General features: G+C 43.8%; 1 protein-coding gene across 1 annotated transcript in view; it reads left to right on the top strand.

The window, feature by feature from the left end:
- DNAI1 (dynein axonemal intermediate chain 1) overlaps positions 1 to 24,040 on the top strand; it is a 267,853-nt gene that overhangs the window by 188,272 nt on the left and 55,541 nt on the right. The window contains exon 20 of the mRNA XM_038402743.2: positions 1,202 to 1,387. Within this exon, the coding sequence (XP_038258671.2) occupies positions 1,202 to 1,387 (186 nt within the window). The remainder of the gene's footprint in view (positions 1 to 1,201; positions 1,388 to 24,040) is intronic.

Here is a 24,040-nt window from a genome sequence, read left to right as displayed (position 1 = left end):
AATGGCCATTGGGGTTTGGGGGCTGGTAGGGGTGGAGACTATGCAGTGGACGTGTGTCACAACTTGTCTGTCTCTCTCTCTTCCTCTCTAAACTCCCTTGCAAAACTCCGCACTTTGCTAGCTCCCCGGGAGTGCTCAATCCCCACGCCCTGCCCCAGGCTCCACCCCTTCCTCGCCTCTTCCCACCCCCGCTCCGCACCAGGCCCTGCCCCCACTCCACCCCTTCCCCCAAGCCCCCACACCTGCCACACCTCTTCCTGCCCAGTTATGACCCCTCCCCTGAGCGTGCCCCATTCCCGCTCCTCCTCCTTCGCCCTAGAGCCTCCTGCATGCCGTGGAACAGCTGATTGTGGCGGGTGGGACGTGCTGGGAGCGAGGGGGAGGAGTTGATCAGTGGGGCCACAGGCAGGCGGGAGGCACTGGTGGGGGGAGCAGCTGGCTGCTGGTGGGTGTTAAGCACCCACTAATTATTTTGCTCTGTGTAGGTTCAGCACCAAGCACAATGGGACCTGATCAATGACTGGGGCAGCTAGGCCCTACTGCAATCCAAATAATACATAAGAATGGTGCAGGTTTGGTGATGTCTAAAGCAACAGGGTTCTTGCTAGGGGTTTGGGCTTAAACAGTTTTATAATGTGTATTTCAGTTTCAGTTCCAATGAAATATTCATTAGTATACGGTGCTTGTTCACATAATTTTCCTATTAATTAGTATTTCATCTCTTTTTTATTGTGTTATTAAGGCCCTAAATATTGGAAAGCACTGCAGTAAAAGATAATCAGCATATTGGAAAACATTCCGGGGCTTGTGCATCACTCTGAGTACTGATCTTGTGTTAGAATCTGATTGCCTTGTTACTTCTAATATTTGAGCTGGGGATTAAAGGCCTATGAGGCTGGTAACAAAAGGTCCAGGCCGTTCAAGTCAATTGGAGCTTTGCCATGGACTCCAGGGAAGGACCCCGTCCATGGTCTGTCTGCCAGAGAAAGTGATCAGAGCCACTACACATGTTATTTTCCAGGGCCTTGCCCTGTTTTAAATGGACTGTAGGAAGCAATCTTACCCTTGGCCCCAGCAGACGGATTTAGATGGGACCTAATAGATCCTTTGTCTTTCTGTGATTCTCTGATTCTTGTTTTTTGCAGAATGGATGTATTCACTTGATTAATCCCTTTTGTGTTTGCTGCCTTTGTTTCCCCAGGCCCATGTGTTTGATCTGAGCATTAATAAATACGAAGCTATCTGCAGCCAGCCTGTTGTGGCCAAGAAGAAAAATAAAATCACCCATATCCAGTTTAACCCAATCTACCCCGTTATCATTATCGGAGACGACCGAGGCCACGTCACCTGCCTGAAACTCTCCCCCAACCTGCGCAAGATGCCTAAGGTAAGCAAGTGGTTAATTCCTCTAAATTTAAAGCACCGCATCGCAGTTCATAGGACACAGGAAACATAGGGTCTAGTCCTAGATCTGACGCTGCCTTGTTGTGTGGCCATACACAGCATGATAAATCTCTGATAAATGAAGATTACTCACTTCTCAGTTGTGGAGTATGGCATTTAGGGTAGGTTAGTTTACCCACTTATTTTTCCCCACTACACCACTGTCCTTATGCAGGTCACTTCCTCTCTCTGTACCTCAACTTCCCCATCTGTAAAATGGGGATAATGTTACTGAGCCTCTTTTGTAGAACACTTTGAGATCTACAGATGGGAAATGCTATATATGTGCTAAGTATTAACTAATTACGGTTGGGGAGTCGAGTCCCTGCTCTCTGTTACTGTAGGAGGAAGAGAGTTCAAATCCCTTTATGACAGTTGGAAGGATGCTTCATTTTACAAGGCAATAATCTCATGTGATCAGGTGATTTCCTCGCTCTGCTCCAAACACAGGCTACATACACCCGTAGCACGTCAAAACCAACCCGCTTCCTGAGGTTTTGGTTTTATTCACAAATACTCAAACTGAGACAAAATAAAATCCAGCCTAGGCATGGCTGCTCCCAGGGATCCTCCCAGAGGATTGCACAGCCCAAACCCTATGTCCTCTCTCTCTAGAGAACCATTCCACCTCATTTATATCCAGATGAAGCAACAAAATACCTGCCTCCATGAATCAGTAAAACCCACGTAACCCTTTCTCAGCAGGATCAATACCAGCTAATAGTGCAGGGTCCAGCAGGCAAACACTGCCAATTCTTATTAGAATAAATCCCTGGGTTTCAGGTGTGTAATCTGTCCAGTCAGGTCCTGGGCTGCCTTATAAAGCAGAGTCCTTCTCTATCAACCCCCTACAATAATAGAATCCTATTGTCTCTCTTTTAATGGAGAGTTTTTTCCTTAGTCTCAGGTTTAGCAAAACAGACTCAAGAAAGCAATTTTGTTTAATAATGACGGTTTTACATTTATAAAGCACCTTTCTTCCATACGGATCCCAAAAGGCTTTACGTATTTTACTAACTGATTGTACTAATGACAGTCTGTGGCACATCCCGATCTCATGAGTATAAGTGCAGAGTAATCCGATTGACTTTACTGGACTTCACTGGACACTGGTGTAAATTAGATCAGAATCTCTTCCTGTACTAACATAACATGAAGAAAAATAGCAAAGTAGCAGTTCTGCTGGTGGCAGACATTATCAGGTGCCTGTGTGTCTAATATATGCAATGCTACCATGGAGAGAGACAAACCCAGAACATAACATATGAAAGCTGCAATTTGTCTGGGCCCAGATCCTCAAAGGTATTTAGATACCTAACTCCCACTGCTTTCTCCAGAAGTTAGGCATCTAAATATCTTTGAGACTTTGGGCCCTCGTTCACAGCAAGTTTTTTACCTCCGGCTCGTCCTTTGCTGATTTGTTAGTTCTTCATTTGTAAACCATTGTTTCTATTGCTGACGGTGTCTCCAAGATTGTTGTAAAATTCCACCAGACCATCAGCAGTGTGGGCTAGTGGAAATACCTCAAGCAGAGGCCACTCCATAAAGAGCATGTGCACGCACACATGCACAAATTAATTGTTTAATTGCTTTGCGTACCACTGAAATTCAGCCAACTGTGGGGTTAAATGTGGCAGCCATTTAGCAGTGTACAGCAACACTATGGCACAATTTGGAATGGAATCAAATGCCTGATTGTTCTAGCAACCAGCAGCATCCTTGTGTGCAGGTATTAATATTGAAAATGGCCTTTTTAAATCCTCCTTCTTTCTTGCTTTTCTTGTTCCAAATCAGCTTTCGCAAAATCAGATTGTATGTCTTTTGCTAAATCTGATTGTGTGGCATTTCATGGCCAGTTACTGCTGACTGAGGAATGAAAAACACTATTTTTCAGGCAGTCTGAGGTAGGACATAAGCAATGGACTCCTTTTTATAAACTGTGATGTTATTAGGCTAGCTGTCTGCCACTTTACTTGCCTTGTTATATTTGAAGGGACATATAACACTGAATGAAATGTTTCTCCAAATATGAAGAGGAAAGAGTTTTATCAGGCATGATTTACAGGCAAGTACAATAGCTTATTTATTCACATCCTCTGTCTAAAGCCAGCTCTTAATTTAAAAGGATGAAATCCCTAATGACTAATGACACTCAGATTGAAATCCCTAATAACTAATGGCTACTGCAGATTACGGTTGCCAATTTTCTAATCGCACAAAACCGAACACTTGTCCTGGCCCTTCCCTGAGGTCCCACCCCCTGCTCACTTCTTCCCTCCTCCCTCTGTTGCTCGCCCTTCCGCACCCTCACTCCCTTGCTCATTTTCACTGGGCTGGGGCAGGGGTTTGGGGTGCAGGAGGAGATGAGGGCTCTAGCTGGGGGGTACAAGCTCCGGAGTAGTCCAGAAATGAGGGGTTCAGAGTGCAGGAGGGGGCTCCGAGCTGGAGCAGGGGATTGATGGACCTATCTTCCAGGAACTTATCTAATTCTTTTTTGAACCAAGTTATAGTTTTGACCTTCACAGCATCCCCTGGCAAGGAGTTCCACAGGTTGACTGTGCGTTGTGTGAATAAGTACTACTTTTTCTTTGTTTTAAACCTGCTGCCTAATTAATTTCATTGTGGCATCCCTAATTCTTGTGTTATGTTGTGTCCAATGGGAAACACACCATTAAAGATCTTTTTAATCTTTTATTAAAAATACAGAAAAAGGAAAAACAGCTGAAGCATTTGAAATGTAAAATATTAAGTCAGGCTTTTATTTTAACAACATTTCTTATTCCCTTTTCCTTTAACTATAGAGTTTTTATGAGGAAAACTTCCTGTCTGACAGTCTCATTGATTGTATTAAAGATAGTAATAGCTGTCCTATTTAGGGAAATGGTTAGCTGAAAAGAATCTGGAGCCCATGTTGTTGTTGTTTTGCTGCTCTTGTAGTCTGATCCCATTTCCTAGAAGACAAAACACATTCTTTGTTTACCAGACATGATCTTAACATGATCCTTGAGTTATATCAGTAGGTCTTTTTGTCCATTCAGTCCTTCTGTTTCTCATTTGTCCTTTTTGCTATTAACATTCATTGTTACAGATTATTGTGACATTTTATGAACCTTTACACACATTTCAGCAATTGAGCTTACAACTGAGGGAGATCTCGGCTATCACAATAGGTCTTTTAAGAGTGCTAAGAACCATAAAATGAACTGAGGAATCCTGACCCTCAAACATCTGCTGTAGCCTCTATTATAACAGGTTTCAGAGTAGCAGCCGTGTTAGTCTGTATTTGCAAAAAAGAAAATGAGTACTTGTGGCACCTTAGAGACTAACAAATTTATTTGAGCATAAGCTTTCGTGAGCTACAGCTCACTTCATCGGATCTGATGAAGTGAGCTGTAGCTCACGAAAGCTTATGCTCAAATAAATTTATGAGTCTCTAAGGTGCCACAAGTATTACTTTTCTGTAGCCTCTAGTCCATCTTCTTGCCAATCCAGTGCCTTGCTCTGTGCCTGGTTTCTGGTCCTGCTGTTGAAGGCATCGGTTTATTCTTCTAATTCAGACACTCCCTGCACATGACTACCTCAAAACCCTATTGAAAAAACTCCTTGAAACTTATTTTGAAAAGGACATTACAAATAAGGCTGGCATCTCGTGTAGTAGTTGCATTCTGAAAGCATCCTGCAGTTTCTGCATTGACATGTCTGCCTCACTGGCCTTCCAGCCATTCACCTAGAAATCAGAGCATGCATTTTGATGGTGTTCCTTGTCTTCCTGTTCTGTTCTGTCAGAACCAACTGTCTTTGGCTCTCCTGTGTATATGCTGGTGTCCCTCTCCCTCTTGCTGGTCTTTGTGTGCACATGCAAGGTGGCAAAAGGGGGTTTGCGCTGATGTTTCTATTTAGAAGAGCAACAAAAATGATTAAAGGTCTAAAAAACATGACCTCTGAGGGAAGTCTGAAAAATTTGGATTTGTTTAGTCTGGAGAAGAGAAGAGAAGACTGAGAGGGAACATGATAACAGTTTTCAACCACATAAAAGGTGGTTACAAAGAAGAAGGAGAAAAATTGTTCTCCTTAACCTCTGAGGACAGGACAAGAAGCAATGGGCTTAAATTGCAGCAAGGGCAGTTTAGGTTGGACATAAGGGAAAACTTCCTAACTGTCAGGGTGGTGAAACACTGGAATAAATTGCCCAGGGAGGTTGTGGAATCTCCATTATTGGAGATTTTTAAGAGCAGGTTAGACAAATACCTGTCAGGGACAGTCTAGGTAATACTTAGTCCTGCCATGAGTGCAGGGGACTGGACTGGATGACCTCTTGAGGTCCCTTCCAATCCTATGATTCCCACACAGCTGGGATGTGTGCTCTTGATAGATAAGATTGGTAGCCTAACCATTTCTTTTTACAGATAATTCTTAATAGCCACAAGTCATTTCAAAACCTCTGTTTTTCTCTAAAAATAGTCTCATCGCTATCTGTTCCTCAGGCAGGGCTTGTATGTTTTGGGAGATTTTTTAGCCGTGTAGTATAGTTGGATTTCCAGGATGGAGACAACGGGGAGACACTGAGCAAAATTCAGCCCAGCTCCATTGAAGTCAAGGTTGAATGTAATCCAATTTGTCTAATAATTAAAGCTAGAGCAGGGGACAGGAAGTCAGGATTCCTGAGTTCTTCTCCCAGCTCTGCAATTGACTCCCTGTGTGTCCTTGAGCTCATGTTGCCAGCTTCCCTGTCTGTAAACTAACATACAGGAGCGGTGTGCAGCTTAATTCATGTTTGAAAAACACTTTGAGATCATCCGGGGAGAAATATTATTTATTGCTCCAGATTTTGCTCTCAGTAGTGCTGGTCCATTTATTAGCACTTTGCAGAACAAATAAGCAATAGGGTGAAATTTTCAAAAGCTCCTAAATCCCATTTTAAAAGTGACTTTCATGAGACTTGGGGTACAATTTGAAAAAAATATCCAAGTGACTCATTGATTTTCAATTAGACCTAGGCTCCTAAATCGCTTGGGTGCATTTGAAAATTTTACCCAGGCTTCTATAACATGAAGCATTTAATTTATCATCTGGTATAAATGAAGCATGCTGTGGATGGAAAGGCCTGCACGGCCCCCGGTATCCAGTGTGCTAGAAAAATCACTGAGCCAATTCACCCAGTGTCTGTAGTAAGAGTCACTGGAAAGTATTTCATGCATGGAAAATCCCTCTAGAACTGAATAGGGATGAAGCCAAGAGAGTTTGATAGAAATATAGTGGAGTCCTATAGGAGATATGTTCAAAACTGATGGAATTTAATAAAAATTATATTCTTCATATAGGATTTTTGAGCCATATATAGCAGGATATAATTGTCTAGTCCATTCCGCAAGATGGTTAAATGATAAGGTTTATCATTTTCTGTTAAAATCTGTAGGATGTGTCCATATGGCTTAGCTCTGATTATTTTATCCATTTATTTTCTGTGTATTGCACCATAATTTGCTAAGGATTGTACTGTCTGCAGGGGCACTGGGCTGGCCTTACCATGAGGCGAACTGAGGCAGCTGCCTAAGGTGCCAGACTGTGTGGGGGGCGCCACTAGGACCCAGAGTGTAGAAAATTGTGTCTGCTGCTGGTGCATCTGTATTCTCTCTGCTCGAGATGCACAGAGATGGTGGAGTGCTGTGCTGGAGGAAAGAGGGCACAAGAAACATAAGAGGCAGGCAGGAGAAAAGGTGAGAGGGAATAACAGAAAGCAGCAGGAGCTGCAGGGAGAGAGAGGAGGAGGAGCATCTTATGTACCTCTCTAGTACCCCCAGGAGCCTGGACTTATTAACCCCAGCTTCTCAGGGAGCTTCCTGTTTCCTGCTGCTTCCCTGAACCAACTTGAGGAGAACAGGCAGTCAACTGAAGTAGTAGGAGCCAGTTAGGCCCTTAAGACGCTGATATCTTCCCTCACTCAGGTCCTGCTACCAGCCTGCTTGTTGGTCCCCTTTCACTGAGTGTTGAGAGCCGCTATAGCTGGCACAGAACAGCAGTCATGAGTGAAAGAAGAAAATTCCCCTCTGGGGCAGCATTCAGAAAAAGAAAGAAAGCAAAGGAAGCTTTTGTATCTAAGGAGGAAGGAGCTCTCCTGAGATACATAGACACAAATGTTTGCGGTGAGCCTTCCAGCTCCAGTGAGGATGTGAATGGTGAGGAGATGCCTGATCTTCCAGTTAGTCAGAGTGCAGGTGATCTGACGGCTACTGCAGCATCCGTATCTCCATCTCAAATGGATGTAACCATGCACATTCCTGAAGAAAAGTGTAGATCAGAGAAGAGTGTGGTGGAGGTGCAAGAAACAGCTGCTGCTGAATTTAGTTCCTTAAGTCTAGATGATCCAGGATGTGGACCCACTTGAGCAGTAGTCTGAGGGACTTCCTTGTACTGCAGGGGCCACAGCAAGTGAAAAACTTCATGTTCCCCAAAGACAATGAAAATAGAAGTTTCCATCCAACACATTACTGGTGTGAAATCCCCAATGGTGACAAAGTGGAGAGGCCGTGGCTTATGGCAATTAATTGATCTTTAAATATTCATGGTAAATAGGCCCAATGGCCTGTGAAGGGATGTTAGATGAGGTGGAATCTGAGTTACTACAGAGAATTTTTTCCTGGGTATCTGACTGGTGAATCTTGCCCATATGCTCAGGGTTCAGCTGATCGCCATATTTGGGGTCGGGAAGGAATTTTCCTCCAGGGTAGATTGGAAGAGTCGCTGGAGGTTTTTCACCTTCCTCTGTAGCATGGGGCACGGGTCATGTGCTGGAGGATTCTCTGCTCCTTGAAGTCTTTAAACCATGATTTGAGGACTTCAATAGCTCAGACATAGGTGAGAGGTTTATCGCAGGAGTGGATGGGTGAGATTCTGTGGCCTGCATTGTGCAGGAGGTCAGACTAGATGATCATAGTAGTCCCTTCTGACCTTGATATCTATGAATCTATGTATCTTATGTACTCAAAAACTCAGAATGCTGCATACTGTTTTTGTTGCAAACTCTTCCAGTCTAATGTTCCAGCCACATTGGGTTCTTTAGGAACAAAGGACTGGAAAAATCTGGCTAGAAATCTGGCATGCCATGAAAAGGCAGCAAATCATCGGAGAGCATTCCACAGGTGGAAAGAGCTTGAGATGAGACTAAGGTTAAAGGCCACCATAGATGATTAGCATCAAGAGAAGATTGCATCAGAGTCTCTTTACTGGCAAAATGTTCTGAAAAGGCTCATTGCCATTGTGAGAATGCTTGCTACCCAAAACCTAGCACTGCATGGCACTTCAGATCAGCTGTATGTGCCAAACAATGGAAACTTCCTTAAAATTCAGAGTGGTAGCCCTGTTAGTCTGGATCTGTAAAAGTGGCAAAGAATCCTGTGGCACTTTATAGACTAACAGATGTATTGGAGCATAAGCTTTCGTGGGGTATTATTCATCCACGAAAGCTTATGCTCCAATACGTCTGTTAGTCTATAAGGTGCCACAGGACTCTTTGCTGCTTTTCCTTAAAATTGTGGAGCTGATGGCTGAGTTTGATGCAGTACTCCAGGAGCATCTAAGAAGAGTCACCTCCCAAGAAATGTATACACACCACTACCTTAGAAAAAAATTCAAAATGAGATCATACAGTTATTGGCAAAAAAAGTCAAACAGAAGATTGTGGCAGATCTGAAGACAGCAAGATGTTACTCTGGATTGCACACCTGACATCAGCCATACGGAACAAATGACTTTAATGGTGCATTTTGTAACAACAGCAAAACCTAGTGAAAATGTCCCTGCAATGGTGACTGTCAGAGAGCATTTTCTAGAATTTATTGACATTGACAGGAGATGGTATGACAAACGTGCTTCTTAAAAAGCTGGAAGATATGGGAATTGTGATAGCTGACATGAGAGGTCAGGGCTACGATAATGGTGCGAACATAAGAGGAAAGAACAGAGAAGTGCAGACACGGATCCGAGAGTTAAACCCTCAAGCTTTTTTTGTCCCATGCAGTTCTCATTCATTGAACTTGGTGGTCAGTGATGCAGCATCAGCTTTTAGTGAGGCTACTGAATTTTTTAATATAATTCAAAGCATCTATGTATTTTTCTCTGCATCAACTCATCGATGGCAAATTTTGAAGCAACATCTGGGAACATCCTCTCTGACACTAAAACCACTGAGTGCCACACAATGGGAAAGTCGAGTGGAGGTGATAAAGCCTATCAAACACCAAACTGGGAAGATAGATGATGCCATAGCTGCCATTATGGAGGATAATGCTGTGACAGGAACTGTTCATGGAAGAACAGTGGCAGAGGGAAATGGAATCCCCAGAAACAGACATAACTTCAAATTTCTGTGTGGCTTAGTGTTGTGGCATGACATGCTGTTTGAAGTAAATGTTGTAAGCCGGAGACTCCAAGGTGTTGACTTTGATATATCTGGAGCAATGGAACAATTGGACAAAGCAAAGTCATAGCTACAGTCTTACCGATCAGATGAGGGATTTCAAAATATTCTGAAGAGTGCACAGAAGTTGGCAGAGGAACTTCACACTGAAGCTATTTTCCCACCCATTCAAGAATACAAGAGTCACCGAAGAAGAAGACATTTTGATTACGAGGCATGGGATAATCCCATAAGAGACCCCAAACAACATTTCAAAGTTGAATTCTTTAACCAGGTGCTAGATTGTGCAATACAGTCAGTTGAAGAACATTTCATGCAGCTCAAGGAACACAGAAGTATATTTGGGATGTTGTATGATATTCCAAAACTCCTCACTATACCTGAAGAAGACCTAAACCAGCAATGCAGGGCAATAGAGACAGTGTTGACACATTTCAGAGTAGCAGCCGTGTTAGTCTGTATTCGCAAAAAGAAAAGGAGTACCCGTGGCACCTTAGAGACTAACACATGATGACATGCGCACCATTGATGCGAGTGATTTAGGTGATTAACTGAAAGCCCTTTCAAGATACATTTAATCAGGATCAACTCCAAAGGCTGTTCTGGAATATATGTGCACAAATAAGATAACCACCCTCTTTCCAAATGCTTTTATTGCTCTGTGCATACTTCTAACACTTCCTGTAACAGTTGCCAGTGGAGAACACAGCTTCTCCAAGCTGAAGTTAATAAAAACACATCTACGCTCCACAATGACACAGGAGGAGCTGGTTGGCCTTGCAACCATCTCAATAGAGCATGAGCTTGCCCAGACTGTGGACCTTCAGCAGGAAGCAGTTCAAATCTTTGCAACCAAGAAGGCACGGAAAGCACCACTTTGATTATTCAAACAGATAAAAATGCCAGCGTTTACTATGCAGATAAGAAAACTTACATTTGCTGTTCAGGCGATTGAAAGTTAAGTGTTACTTAACATTTTAAGTTGTTAGTTCTCCTTTATTAGGGTAGGTAGCAGAGCAATACCATGAGAGGAGTAGAACAGGAAGAAGGCAGAAATGAGACCTGTCAAAGTTTTAGCCCAAGCGAGGGGGCATAAGGGTGTCATTTGAGCTCCCCGCCTCAGCTGCCAAAATGTTGTGGGCTGGCCGAGCAGGGGCAGGAGGCCATTTTGCATTCAGTGCAGACTGTTCCAGGGGATACGCATGCTGCATGCTCTCCTGTGGAGACCACTCTGGCTTACCTAGATAATCATCTTTGATCTGAAAATCCAAAAAGAATCCTACAAAAAAAGAAAATGAAGTCAAATTATGAACAATGAATATAAAAACACAAGCATGTAGGGATAAAATAAGAAAGGCAAAGGCACAAAATGAGATTAAATTAGCTATAGAGATAAAGGGTACATAAGAACATCCAAACTGGGTCAAACCAAAGGTCCATCTAGCTCAGTATCCTGTCTTCTGACTTTGGCCAATACCAGGTGCCCCAGAGGAAATGATCAGAACAGGTAATCATCAAGTGATCCATCCCCTGTCGCCCATTTCCAGCTTCTGGCAAACAGAGGCTAAAGACACCATCCCTGCCCATCCTGGCTAATAGCCATTGATGGACCTATCCTCCATGAACTTATCTAGTTCTTTTTTGAACCCTGTTATAGTCTTGGCCTTCACAACATCCTCTGGCAAGGAGTTCCACAGGTTGACTGTGCATTGTGTGAAAAAATACTTCCTTTTGTTTGTTTTTGTTGAGTAACAAGAAAACAGTCTACAAATACATTAGAAGCAAGAGGAAGACCAAGGAGAAGGTAGGTTTATTACTCAATGAGAGGTGAAAGACAATAACAGAAAATGTGGAAATGGCAGAAATGCTAAATGCCTTTTTTTTTTCAGTTTTCACCAAAAAGGTTGGTAGCAATTGGACGTCTAACATAGTGAACACCAGTGAAAATGAGGTAGGATCTGAGGCTAAAATAGAGAAAGAACTAGTTAAAATTACTTAGATAAAAGTTAGAGGTCTTCAAGTCAGCCGGGCCTGATGAACTACATCCTAGAATACTCAGGGAGCTGACTGAGGAGATATCTGAGCTATTAGCGATCATTTTAGAAAACTCATGGAAGATGGGAGAGATTCCAGAAGACTGGAAGAGGGCAAATGTAGTACCCATCTATAAAAGGGGAATAAGGACAACCAGGGAATTACAGACCAGTTTTGGTTTAACTTCAATATCCAGAAAGATAATGCAGCAAATAATCACACAATCAGTTTGCAAATGTCTTGAAGATAAGATGATAAGTAAGAGTCAACATGGATTTGTGAAAAAAAATCATGTCAAACAACCTAATAGCTTTCTTTGTCAGAGTAACAAACCTGGTGGATAGGGGAGAAGGAATATATGTGATGTATCTTGACTTCAGTAAGGCTTTTGATACTGTTTTGCATGACTAACTCATAAACAAACTAGGGAAATACAACCTAGATAGAGCTACTATATGGTGGGTGCATAACTGGTTGGAAAACGGTTCCCAGAGAGTAGTTATCAGTGGTTCACAGTCAAGCTGGAAGGGCATATTGAGTGGAGTCCTGCGTCCGGTTCTGTTCAATATCTTTATAAATGATTTAGATACTGGCATAGAGAGTATACTTATAAAGTTTGTAGATGATACCTGGCTTGGGGCGGGGGGAGGGTTGCAAGTGCTTTGGAGGATAGGATTAAAATTCAAAAAGATCTGGACAAACTAAGGACAAATGCAAAATACCTCACTTAGGAAGGAACTATCAATTGCACACATACACAATGGGAAATGACTGTCTAGGGAGGAGTACTGCGGAAAGGGATCTAGGGTTCATAGTGGATCACAAGCTAAATGAGTCAACAGTGTAACTCTGAAATGTATTAGCTGGAGTGTTGTGAGCAAGGCACGAGAAGTAATTCTTCCGCTCTACTCCGCGCTGATTAGGCCTCAACTAGAGTATTGTGTCCAGTTCTGGGCCCCACATTTCAGGAAAGATATGGACAAATTGGAGAGAGTCCGGAGAAGAACAAGAAAAATGATGAAAGGTCTAGAAAATATGACCTGTGAGGGAAGATTGAAAAAATTGGGTTTGTTTAGTGTGCAAAAGAGAAGACTGAGAGGGCACATGATACCAGTTTTCAAGATTAAGGAGGAGGGAAAAAATTGGTCTGTCTAACCTCTGAGGCTAGGGCAAGAAGCAATAGACTTAAATTGCAGCAAAGGTGGTTTAGGATGGACATTAGGAAAAATTTCCTAACTGTCAGGGTGGCTAAACACTGGAATGAATTGCCTAGGGAGGTTGTGGAATCTCAATCACTGGAGATTTTTAAAAGCAGGTTAGACAGACACCTGTCAGGAATGGTTTCGTCCTGTCTTGAGAGCACAGGACTAAACTAGATGACCTGTCAAGCTCCCTTCCAATCCTACACGTCTATGATTCTACTATTGTTCTCTGCATTTATTCTCTTAACCTAAATTGTAGGTACATCAGACCGAAAGGAGCTTTTTGCTCCTTGCCTCTGGAAAAGCATATCCAGCCAGTAGGTCACCAGTGCAGCCACAAAGTGGGTAGCGCTGGCCAAGGAGCGAGCACGCTTACAGAGTCTGTGGGATGTACTGAAACCCCTGGAGTACTACCACCCGCCATTCCACAGTTGAATTCCCCCCTGGAGAGCAGCCAACCATGCTGACTGGGGGAGGTTTAATGTACATGTCTCTGCACTATCAGGAATGATCTTGCTTTAGATTCACTCACATCACTTATATATTTGCGTCTTCCTGGATGACCAGGTTTAAGTATGTTGAGACCTTCCCACTTGGGCTCAGATTCATTCTCATAAGGTCTGATCTGAGGCCCATTGACATTATCGGGAGTCTTTCACTTCAGTGGGCTTTGGATCAGGCCAATAGTTAGTGGATTTTTAGCACAACAGATCTTCTGGCAAAATGTTTTGCATCTTCTCCCATTGAAGACAAGGGCAACTTTGCCATTGACACCAGTGGAAGCAGGACTGGAGCCTAATATTAGCATAACATTGTTAAAAGAGAATTGCTGTGGAAAATGAAAGTTCAGCCTTTTTAGGATCTTCCATTATACTAGCTGCCCCAGTGCAAACTAGAGGAGTTGTTCTTCGTTGTGTGAACCATGGGCTATATTTTATTTCTATTAGAGTAGCTCTTAAAATGCGCTTGGTGCTGTACAAATACATGGGTGGGCACAGCCACTTACAGATCATACAACCCAATGCCCTGATCCTGCAAAGAGATCCGTGGAAGTGGGCCCATTCTCCCGTGAAGACTCCCATTGAATCTTCATGGGTTCAGGAGGCCACTGACGTGGAGCTCAGTGAAGTATCAAGGAAGTGTAAAGAGCTCTTCGTTGTCATAGACACACTGGGCTTTTGGGCTCTGAGCTACACTTACATATTTACTGGTACTTTGAAAGGAATCACTTCACCAGGAATATAGGGTTCTGAATCTGAACTAAACTCAGGTTGATTTTGCTTGGGGGAAATGCTGAAAGGAATCTGGTTTCAGTCGGGTGAACATTTCTGGCTTCTTTTCCTATCTAGTGGATGAAGACATTAAAGAATTTTGTCACCATAAGCACAAGAATGTAGGTGTTTAAAAAATAAACACAGCTCCTAAAATGGCCCTTTGTCTGACACTTCAGACAAATTGGAGAAAATAAAAGAAGCGGAAAGAACATGTTAAAATGAAATCAAGTGGGAAGTAAGAAAGGAAAGTCATAATCAGCAAAGCATGTTTGCTGTCCTCTAGAGGAATTGCATTCTCTGGGCCAGGCCTTGAGGGATGACAGAGGGGAAAGGGCAGCAATACTGCTAATATGTCTAGCGTTGAGTCTCATGGCAGACACCCGTTCCCGGCGCAGGAGTTCTTTACACTGTAACATACAAAAAGTCATTCTTCCCTCCAGAGGAAGAGACAGAAACAAGCTAATCAACTGGCTAATGAATGCCTGTGTTAACAGCACCATTATTGGGCCAGGCTAGCAGGGCCGGCTGAGCTGTGTTTGGTATAGGAACGGGTGAGGATGCCAAAGAGGCAAAACCATCCCCTCAGACACTAGGCTGCTGGTGTGCTGAAAAAGCTGTTTATCATGCTGGTCAGTATTGTCTCATTATTTTCCTATGCTCCTCCATCTGTTTGTTGCATTGACCTGTTGTCTCTTGTCTTAGGCCAGTCCTACACTAAAAAGCTAGGTCGACCCAGCTACGTTGCTCAGGGCTGTAAAATCCACATCCCTGAGATGTGTAGTTAAGCCCAGGTGCAGACAGCGCTAGGTTGACCTAGCTCCCACTATTCAGGGAGGTGGATGAACTGCAGCGACGATTGCCTCTCTTGTCGCTGTAGGGTCTTCACTGAAGCGCTCCAGCGGCTTAGCTATACCGGTTTAAGCGTGGACAGTGCCTTATACTTAGATTGTCAGGAGCAATCTGGAGCAGGGACCATCTCTTTGTTCTGTGTGTGTCCAGCACCTAGCACAATGGGGGCCTAGTCCATGACTGGCTCCTTGATGCTATGATAATACAAATAATTTACAATAATAATAATTTGTTCTGTGTTTGCACATAGTACAGGGATGCTCTGAGCCCTTAGGGGTACCACAACGCAGATAATACAGACCAATGGGGAAATGTTGCACATGCAGTTTGGGTAGTTGAGTACCTATGCTCATCTGCAGATTCAATTATCCAATTTGCAAATATGGTCCTGAAGGTAACTGTTTTTCATGCCACTGACCTTAGATGCATATACATTTTGCAGTGATCTAGGGTCATCCAAGTTGAACCTATACCTGCCAGAGTTATGAACCAATAGATTGTTTCTATTTTTTTCCCCTTTCTTCAGTCACATGAGGTCTGTGGGAAGCTGCTAAAGCTGCACAGAGCAGCAGCAAGAAAACCTGCTCTCTGTTTCCTGAGATACAATCCATTATTGTCTGTTGCTGACTGCACGCACAAAAGGAAGTGGAATAGATTCAATAGATGCTCCAGCATCATAGGATCTCTGTTTGGAAATCAGTGTAGAACTGGGTGAAAATGGATTTTGTGTACATTGACTTTTAAACATCAATCAAGCTATGTTGCTCTCATTGTTTTCCTCCAGTATGTTTCACTCAAGCTGTTTTTTCTGGATTGCTCAAGAGTCCTGTATTTGCTAGTTTTACCCAGGACTCTTATTTGTATCAAGAGTTCCATACAGTAATTTCTCTCGAGCATGACCATGGCTGAGCTGAGGTTTATGTCTCCTCAGCACTGACTGATTGCTTGGTGACCCAAATGCCCAGAACTCTATAGCAGCTGACTGGAGGAATTCCAGCAGCAGAGGCCAGTGGTACATCATGTTCCTTTCAAATGTCATGTCTTCTTTCAATCATGCATTGTCTTTCCCAGAAGATGCCCAGGCCAGTAATAAGTAGTGACACAAATTGGTTTGGATCAAATATAAACTGACCTAAAATGTGAACTCAGCACTTTGAGGTTTGAAAATGTTTGGCTGACTTCCATGACTATCACACAGTCCCTCCCCCATAGGTTTTTTATTTTTGTTGTCTTTCTCCTATTAGAGAAGAAGGGTGGGCTAATGTTTAAGGGGCTAGACTGAGACTCAGGAGATCCAGGTTCCATTCTCTGCTCTGCCATAGACTTCCTGTGTGACCTTGGGCAAGTCGCTTAGTCTCTCTGTACCTCCATTCCCTGTCCATGAAATGGGGATAATAGCACAGCCCTACCTCACAGGGCTGTTGTAAGGATAAATACATTACAGGTTGTGAGGTGCTCAGATACAGTGGTACTGGGGGGACTTGTAAGTACCAAAGACAGAGAGATTTGGAGTTCTAGCTGGCCTGGAATGAAGAAATACCAGAAATTTCCCAAGAGATCAGGTTCCCAGTCCACTTTTCCAGATTCCATGAGGTTTTGGTAGTCTGGATCATCCTCTGGGCTTTTAGGTATTTATTTGAACTGAATCCCCATCCTGGTGAGGTTTGTATGTGGCAGGACAGAGCTGTAATTTACAAGTCATAGATGTCAACCGCCGTATTCTGAAAGCCAGCAATCTGCAGTTTAAGGACTAGGCTATGCTGGAAACTTGCAGCTTGGAGACCCACAGGAGGCCCTACAGAGAAGGATGTGCAAATGCTAGTCCCAGCAATGCTGCTGGTGCCGTCTTTGGGGATGAAGAAAGTGCCAAATCATGATTTCTATCTTCTCCTCCCAAAGCTGACGGTACTCTGTATAGATTGCTCCTCTGTGAGGAGTCTGGTCATCTTTATAAAAACTGTCACAAGGCTGCTGAGTGATTCCACTTCATTGTCATTCTCTCACCATTGTGCTTCCTATGCTCGGTGACACATACGCCTCTCTGTCTATAACCATCGTTCTCCATGTGAAAGTAGCATATGACCAATCTGGTATCCCTGGCTGGCTGTTAGGTTCTGGGTCCTGCTCCTGTGGTTTTCATTTTCTACTGATGCAGCACGACTTAAGCTCCTATCAGAAGGAGAGGAACGCCACCAGTCTCTGTTTTCTGCCTCTGTTAATTCTAGTATGAATGGAAGACATTAGCAGCACGGCATGCAGGTCCGGATTGGGTACAACTCGTCAGTGTCTAAGGAACATCATACATCTCCTTCAACCTTTTTGGTAGGAAGAGTTGTTGAATCATAAGTAGACAGTGACTTTGGTTGGAAGGAGCATCAAGATGTATTGAAGCAAAAGGTAAATACTTACCCAGGCAAAAATGACTCCCTTACCTCTCCCCCCCAGTGCTCCCTACTCCTCCCCTCCCATGGCTACCCTGGAACCTGTCCCCCCCCCCAGGCAATCCCATGCAAACCCTCACAGTTAACCTCCCCCCTCCCTGCCCGAGCTACCACCGAATCCTTCCCCCACCATGAATATTCTGAAAAAAAAATTGAAAGTGAAGTGCTAACAGTCATGGAAGGTGTCTAGAGGAGACGCCAGATCGAAAGTTTGCCGTGTGACAGATGCCAGCAGAGAGCTAACGTTTCATGCAGTAGAAAGGCAAAACTGCTAAAAGCATGCCAAAAATAGATATAAAAGGTCTGATTCTTCTCTCATTTACACCAGCTTTGCCATAATTGGAATGAAGTTACCACTGATTTGCACCAATAGAAGTTAGAGGAGAAGCAGGCCTCCATGTTGGTGCAGTGGGCAATATCCATACTCTTAGGGAAGTAGAAAACTTCTTTTTTTCTTTACTTTTCTTCTCCCTTGGCCTCACATCACCTCAAACCTTATTTCTGTTGTCTAATGTCAGTTTTGTTGACTTTTTTTTTTGGTCAGTCAGCAGAGAGACACAGCATCAGTTGTATTTGTGGATTATTTTAAACTGAAGTAGATTCCCAATGGTCTGGACAAAGTGCATTAGTATCTGAAATAGAAACACTGGTGGTTTGAGCAGGGAAAGGTTCCATTTCCCCTGGATTTTAAGAGAATTCAGTAGTTCTTATAAATTATTTCCAAAGCATGAGCCCGATCTTGTGACATGCTGCTGTTTGGGAGACACTGAGTTCCTTCAATGCTAATTGGAGTCAAAAGAGTTATGTTAGGGCTGAATTTGACTTGTTAATTTTGTCCTTGTTGCTGAATTAGAGATATATGAAATAAATCACCATTTCACCTTAAAATGCAAACAATATGTGTCAGGAGTTTAGGGGATTTGGAGAAGAGAGTTGGGGAGAAAAAGATTTCTGCGTTTATTTATATGAACAAAAAATCAGTTACTGAACTCTGCTGTCATATATACTGCTACAAATCCACAGCAATTCCATTGACGTTCGTGGTGTTCTGCTTTTACAGTGGTGTAACTGAGGGCAGAATGTGGCTATTGGAATGTGCTGATTAGGAGATATGGGTGAAAGCTTGATCCCACTACAGTAAATGGCCAAACTCCCATTGACTTCAGAGGGGCCAGGATTTGGCTTTAGATCATCTGATTCATTTTCACTTCTTTCTCCTGGACTAACAGCTTGAGCTGGGAAAGCAATTGGCAAGTGTAAGCAGCCCCGGAGCATCATGGGCACTTCGGCTGGTGCTATAAGAGGCGCTTTGTGCCGAGGCATCCAGGGCAGTTCTTTGTGGGTAGCCTGTATACACACCTTTTGACCAATATTTGGCATCCATGACCCTTTTTAGGAGCCCTGGGTGAACTGATCCAGGGAAATACCCACAAACCACTTGTAGTTTTGCCTCCGGAATGGCCTTTCTCTGTTTTTCTGCAGACAGCAGAACTGGACATGCAGCCTCTTTTCACAATCTGCCCCCTCTCTGCTCACCAACCCATCTGTGTCCTCAAGGCCTGTTCTTATACAAGCAAAATATGAGACAGTAAGAGGTCCTGCCGGATTTCTTCAAACTGCTTTTTTCAGATAGATCTGAGATCTGGCTTACAAAAGCCAGAGTCTCTTTCCTTTCTCCAGACACTCAGTAGGAAGCTAGTCAACAGTTGAGAAATGGGCACTGCTGGAGAATGACTAGCATTTTGAAAGAGAGAAATAGTACTGGATAAGCATTGTGTCTTCCCATCCTTTGATTTTCCTGTTTATAATCACTGCCCTCTGTGGATTCATTCATAACCACATGACTGAAACTCTTCCCAGAAAAATGTAAGAACCTTACAAATCTCTGCTCTTTGAGCAACGAACAGCAGGGGGGAAAAAGCCTGCAAAATGTACATCAAACTAAAATCTGTGTGACTGGGATAGCTTTAAAATCACTGTACCTGTGACTAAAGGCTGCAAGGAATCTGGAATAGTTGGGAGATGGACTGGGGATTTTAACTCATGAGGATTTCTGCATCATTCTTCTCCAGCAAAAATGATCTAATAAAGTCTAGATTGGCTTATCCGTTCCTTACGTGGCATATGAGGGGTTCCAGGACAGGTGTTTGTACCATTATGCAAGTGCATAGATATCCTGCTCTTGCACTGACCAGGATGGGATGTATTGAAATTCACAATGCATGAGTTGAGCATCCCTTGGGTAGAGTATGGATTTGAGAGAGGCTGCATGATGGCTCAAAAAGGGTTTGATTGATGGCATAGATTTCCTGTCTCGATAAAAACATGTTTTTCAACTGACAGCTTCTTTTTCTGGGAGACTGCCACTCTCCAGATAGTTTATGGTTATATTTGCACTGCAGTCAAAAAAACCCCAACCCTGCCAGTGTGCGTCAAACCTGTTGGGGAGGGTCTATTCAGTCCTGGGCCTCTGTGCTGAAACTGACAATCACCTGTTAGTTGGTTTCAGAGTAGCAGCCGTGTTAGTCTGTATTCGCAAAAAAGAAAAGGAGTACTTGTGGCACCTTAGAGACTAACAGATTTATTTGAGCATAAGCTCTCGTGAGCTACAGCTCACTTCATCGGATGCATTCAGTGGAAAATACAGTGGGGAGATTGATATACACACAGAGAGAACATGAAACAATGGGTTTTATCATACACACTGTAAGGAGAGTGATCACTTAAGATGAGCTATTACCAGCAGGAAGGAGGGGGGGAAGGAGGAAAACCTTTTGTAGTGATAATCAAGGTGGGCCATTTCCAGCAGTTAACAAGAACTTCTGAGGAACAGTGGGGGGTGGGGTAGGGGGGAGCAATAACATGGGGAAATAATTTTACTTTGTGTAATGACTCATCCATTCCCAGTCTCTATTCAAGCCTAAGTTAATTGTATCCAGTTTGCAAATTAATTCCAATTCAGCAGTCTCTCGTTGGAGTCTGTTTTTGAAGTTTTTTTGTTGAAGGATAGCCACTCTCAGGTCTGTAATTGAGTGACCGGAGAGATTGAAGTATTCTCCGACTGGTTTTTGAATGTTATAATTCTTGACGTCTGATTTGTGTCCATTCATTCTTTTACGTAGAGACTGTCCAGTTTGGCCAATGTACATGGCAGAGGGGCATTGCTGGCACATGATGGCCTATATCACATTGGTAGATGCGCAGGTGAACGAGCCTCTGATAGTGTGGCTGATGTGATTAGGCCCTATGATGGTATCCCCTGAATAGATATGTGGACAGAGTTGGCAACGGGCTTTGTTGCAAGGATAGGTTCCTGGGTTAGTGGTTCTGTTGTGTGGTGTGTGGTTGCTAGTGAGTATTTGCTTCAGGTTGGGGAGCTCCGTCACCTGTTAGTGACAGTGGTAATGTGGAGACCTGTCCACAGGGAACTGCACTGGGACTACCCATTCTTTCTGCATAGGTCTCCGAACAGCTGTCAGGGGCCAGTGACTCTTGGCCTTTACTGACCTGGAGGAGAAAAGCATTGCAGCTCAGACCCCATTTCCTTCAATCCATACATTTTATTTAATTGAGGGGTGAGATTACTTTTAATTCCAAAAACTATGAGCATGGTCATGGGGAGACAGTGTGACCCAGTGCATAGAGAATTGGATTGGGACTCAGGAGACCTGGGTTGTATTCCCACCGCTGCCTGTTAGGTGACTTTAGGCAAGTCATTCCACCTCTCTTTGCCTCAGTTTCTCTATCTGCAACAACCTAGAATCATGCCTCTCTAATTCTGAGCCTTTTTCAGTTCTGTTGTGGATATTTCCCACTCCTCTATTTTTGACGTTTATCTGTCATTGCTAATTACCTATCATGTGACTGTTGAGCTAATTGTCGTTGAGGCTATTTTAATCCCATTTTATCATTAATTTCCTCAGAGTAATAGTCTTATCAAACAGGTAACAGCCATGGCCAGCTTTAAATTGTTCCACTCTGCTGAACGTTTAGATTCCCGACTGGAACATCAGCATGAAGTGACACTGGATCATTGATAGTAGTGAGCACAACGGCAGTGGACTCTGACTGAAAATATAGTAGCAGAGTTCAGATCAACACACGCTGCACACACATGTGTAGGCTTCTAACAAAATGGAAATTACTGCACCTTGGAGTTGTTGCTGCTTGGTGGGATTGGTTTTTGTTTTTCTTCTGAAGTGTGTTTTAATGATGGACTCTGGCTGAATAGGGATGGTGCTGAGATGTGGTTTGGGCTGACTGCACACTCACTTCAATGGCACTTCCCTATATGTCTGTAACACAATCCCTTTTTTGAATGCCACTTTTAGACTCCTCAATACATAGCCTGAATTTTCCCAGGGCAGCATACTTACCATTCCCAATGAACTCAATAATTGTGTGAGGTCCCGAGCTCCCTCAACTCTGTGTGACTTCTCTATGACTTGAGGGTGCTCAGCTCCTGCAGGATCAGGCCCTAAATAGGGAGGATGTGAGGAAGGGAATCCTATGGAACCAAAGCATCCAGGGCCTGACACTTCCCCTTCTGTCCTGTGGGTGAAGGAGAGCACAGGCTGAGGTAATGGGGGTGGGGGGATTGCTTGGGTTAGAAGTGGATGTGCTGGGCTGATAGGTCAGGTGGCCACTCATGCATTCCCAGAACACCGGCCATTCGGGTACTTCTGGGAATGGCGTGGGACTACCCCTATCTGTGTGACCCTACCCCCGCCTACATGACCTTGCACACCCCATGCAGGTGAGGTCATGACACAGAAAGGAAGCCGTTTTGAAGAGCGCCCTGCTCAGCCCTCACTGGCATGACATTGCACCATGCACATGAGGTCATGCTAGTGGGGGCAGAGCAGGGCGCTCTTCAAAATGGCATTTCCCATTTGATACTGGACAGAACCACGTCCGGTTTTATCTCACTACCGGAGAGGAGACAAACTTTAGAACAGCAGGCCAGGCCTGTTGATGGGGTGGGGCCAGTGGAGGAGCCACTCTCCCGGGCATACTCCCCTGCTTGGTGGAGACCTGGTGGTTAGTCATGCGGGGCTGAGTGCTGTTAACCCCTGCTGAGTGCCTGCCCTTTGCAAGAGCTGTGTGCTGCCAGGGTAGAGGGGGAGTCAGTGGAACACCATGATGGGGGCCCGCCCCATGCACAGAGGCTCAGAAATCCATAGGATATGCCCCATGGCCAGCCAGGCCCATGGGTTTAGAGATCTCTTTCTCTGCATCCTGCATGGGGCCTCACTGCTCCAGTGGGCAGCATGCGCCATAAACCCCGCGAGTCTGGCATGTCCTGCAGGCTATTTCCACATGCGGGCAGGATTTGGCCTCATTTTCCATTGTTTACATGCCTCAGTTAGAAAAATGTAACTAATTCTGGTCAGGCTGTGATTATTCTGTATGCTGGAGGTGCTTTCTCCGGAGAAATTGTTCAGGCAGGGAAGATAAACGATTGGTTGGTCTTTTAATTTGCAAGGACCTTCAATGTCACATTTTTGCTGTTCCTCACTAAGCTAAAAAGAAAAGGAGTACTTGTGGCACCTTAGAGACTAACAAATTTATTTGAGCATAAGCTTTCGTGAGCTACAGCTCACTTCATTGGATGCATTTGGTGGAAAATATAGTGGGGAGATTGATATACACACACAGAGAACATGAAACAATGGGTTTATCATACACACTGTAAGGAGAGTGATCACTTAAGATGAGCCATCACCAGCAGCGGGGGGTGGGGGGGAAAGAGGAAAACCTTTCTTGGTGGCAAGCAAGGTGGGCCATTTCCAGCAGTTAACAAGAACATCTGAGGAACAGTGGGGGATGGGGTGGGGGGGGGGAGAAATAACATGGGGAAATAGTTTTACTTTGTGTAATGACTCATCCATTCCCAGTCTCTATTCAAGCCTAAGTTAATTGTATCCAGTTTGCAAATTAATTCTAATTCAGCAGTCTCTCGTTGGAGTCTGTTTTTGAAGTTTTTTTGTTGTAGGATAGGTACTCTCAGGTCTGTAATCGAGTGACCAGAAAGATTGAAGTGTTCTCCGACTGGTTTTTGAATGTTATAATTCTTGACGTCTGATTTGTGTCCATTTATTCTTTTACGTAGAGACTGTCCAGTTTGACCAATGTACATGGCAGAGGGGCATTGCTGGCACATGATGGCATATATCACATTGGTAGATGCGCAGGTGAACAAGCCTCTGATAGTGTGGCTGATGTGATTAGCAGGATTGTCTGGCTATGTAGACTCCCTCCTTAGGCCCTACATTACCAGCACTCCCAGCTATCTTCGAGACAACACTGACTTCCTGAGGAAACTACAATCCATTGGTGATCTTCCTAAAAACATCATCCTGGCCACTATGGATGTAGAAG

The sequence above is a fragment of the Dermochelys coriacea genome, chromosome 5, assembly GCF_009764565.3.
Source record: "Dermochelys coriacea isolate rDerCor1 chromosome 5, rDerCor1.pri.v4, whole genome shotgun sequence".
In the NCBI taxonomy this organism is placed as follows: domain Eukaryota; kingdom Metazoa; phylum Chordata; order Testudines; family Dermochelyidae; genus Dermochelys; species Dermochelys coriacea.
Note: the sequence above shows the minus strand (reverse complement) of the source record. Positions and strands in the feature narration are given on the sequence as shown.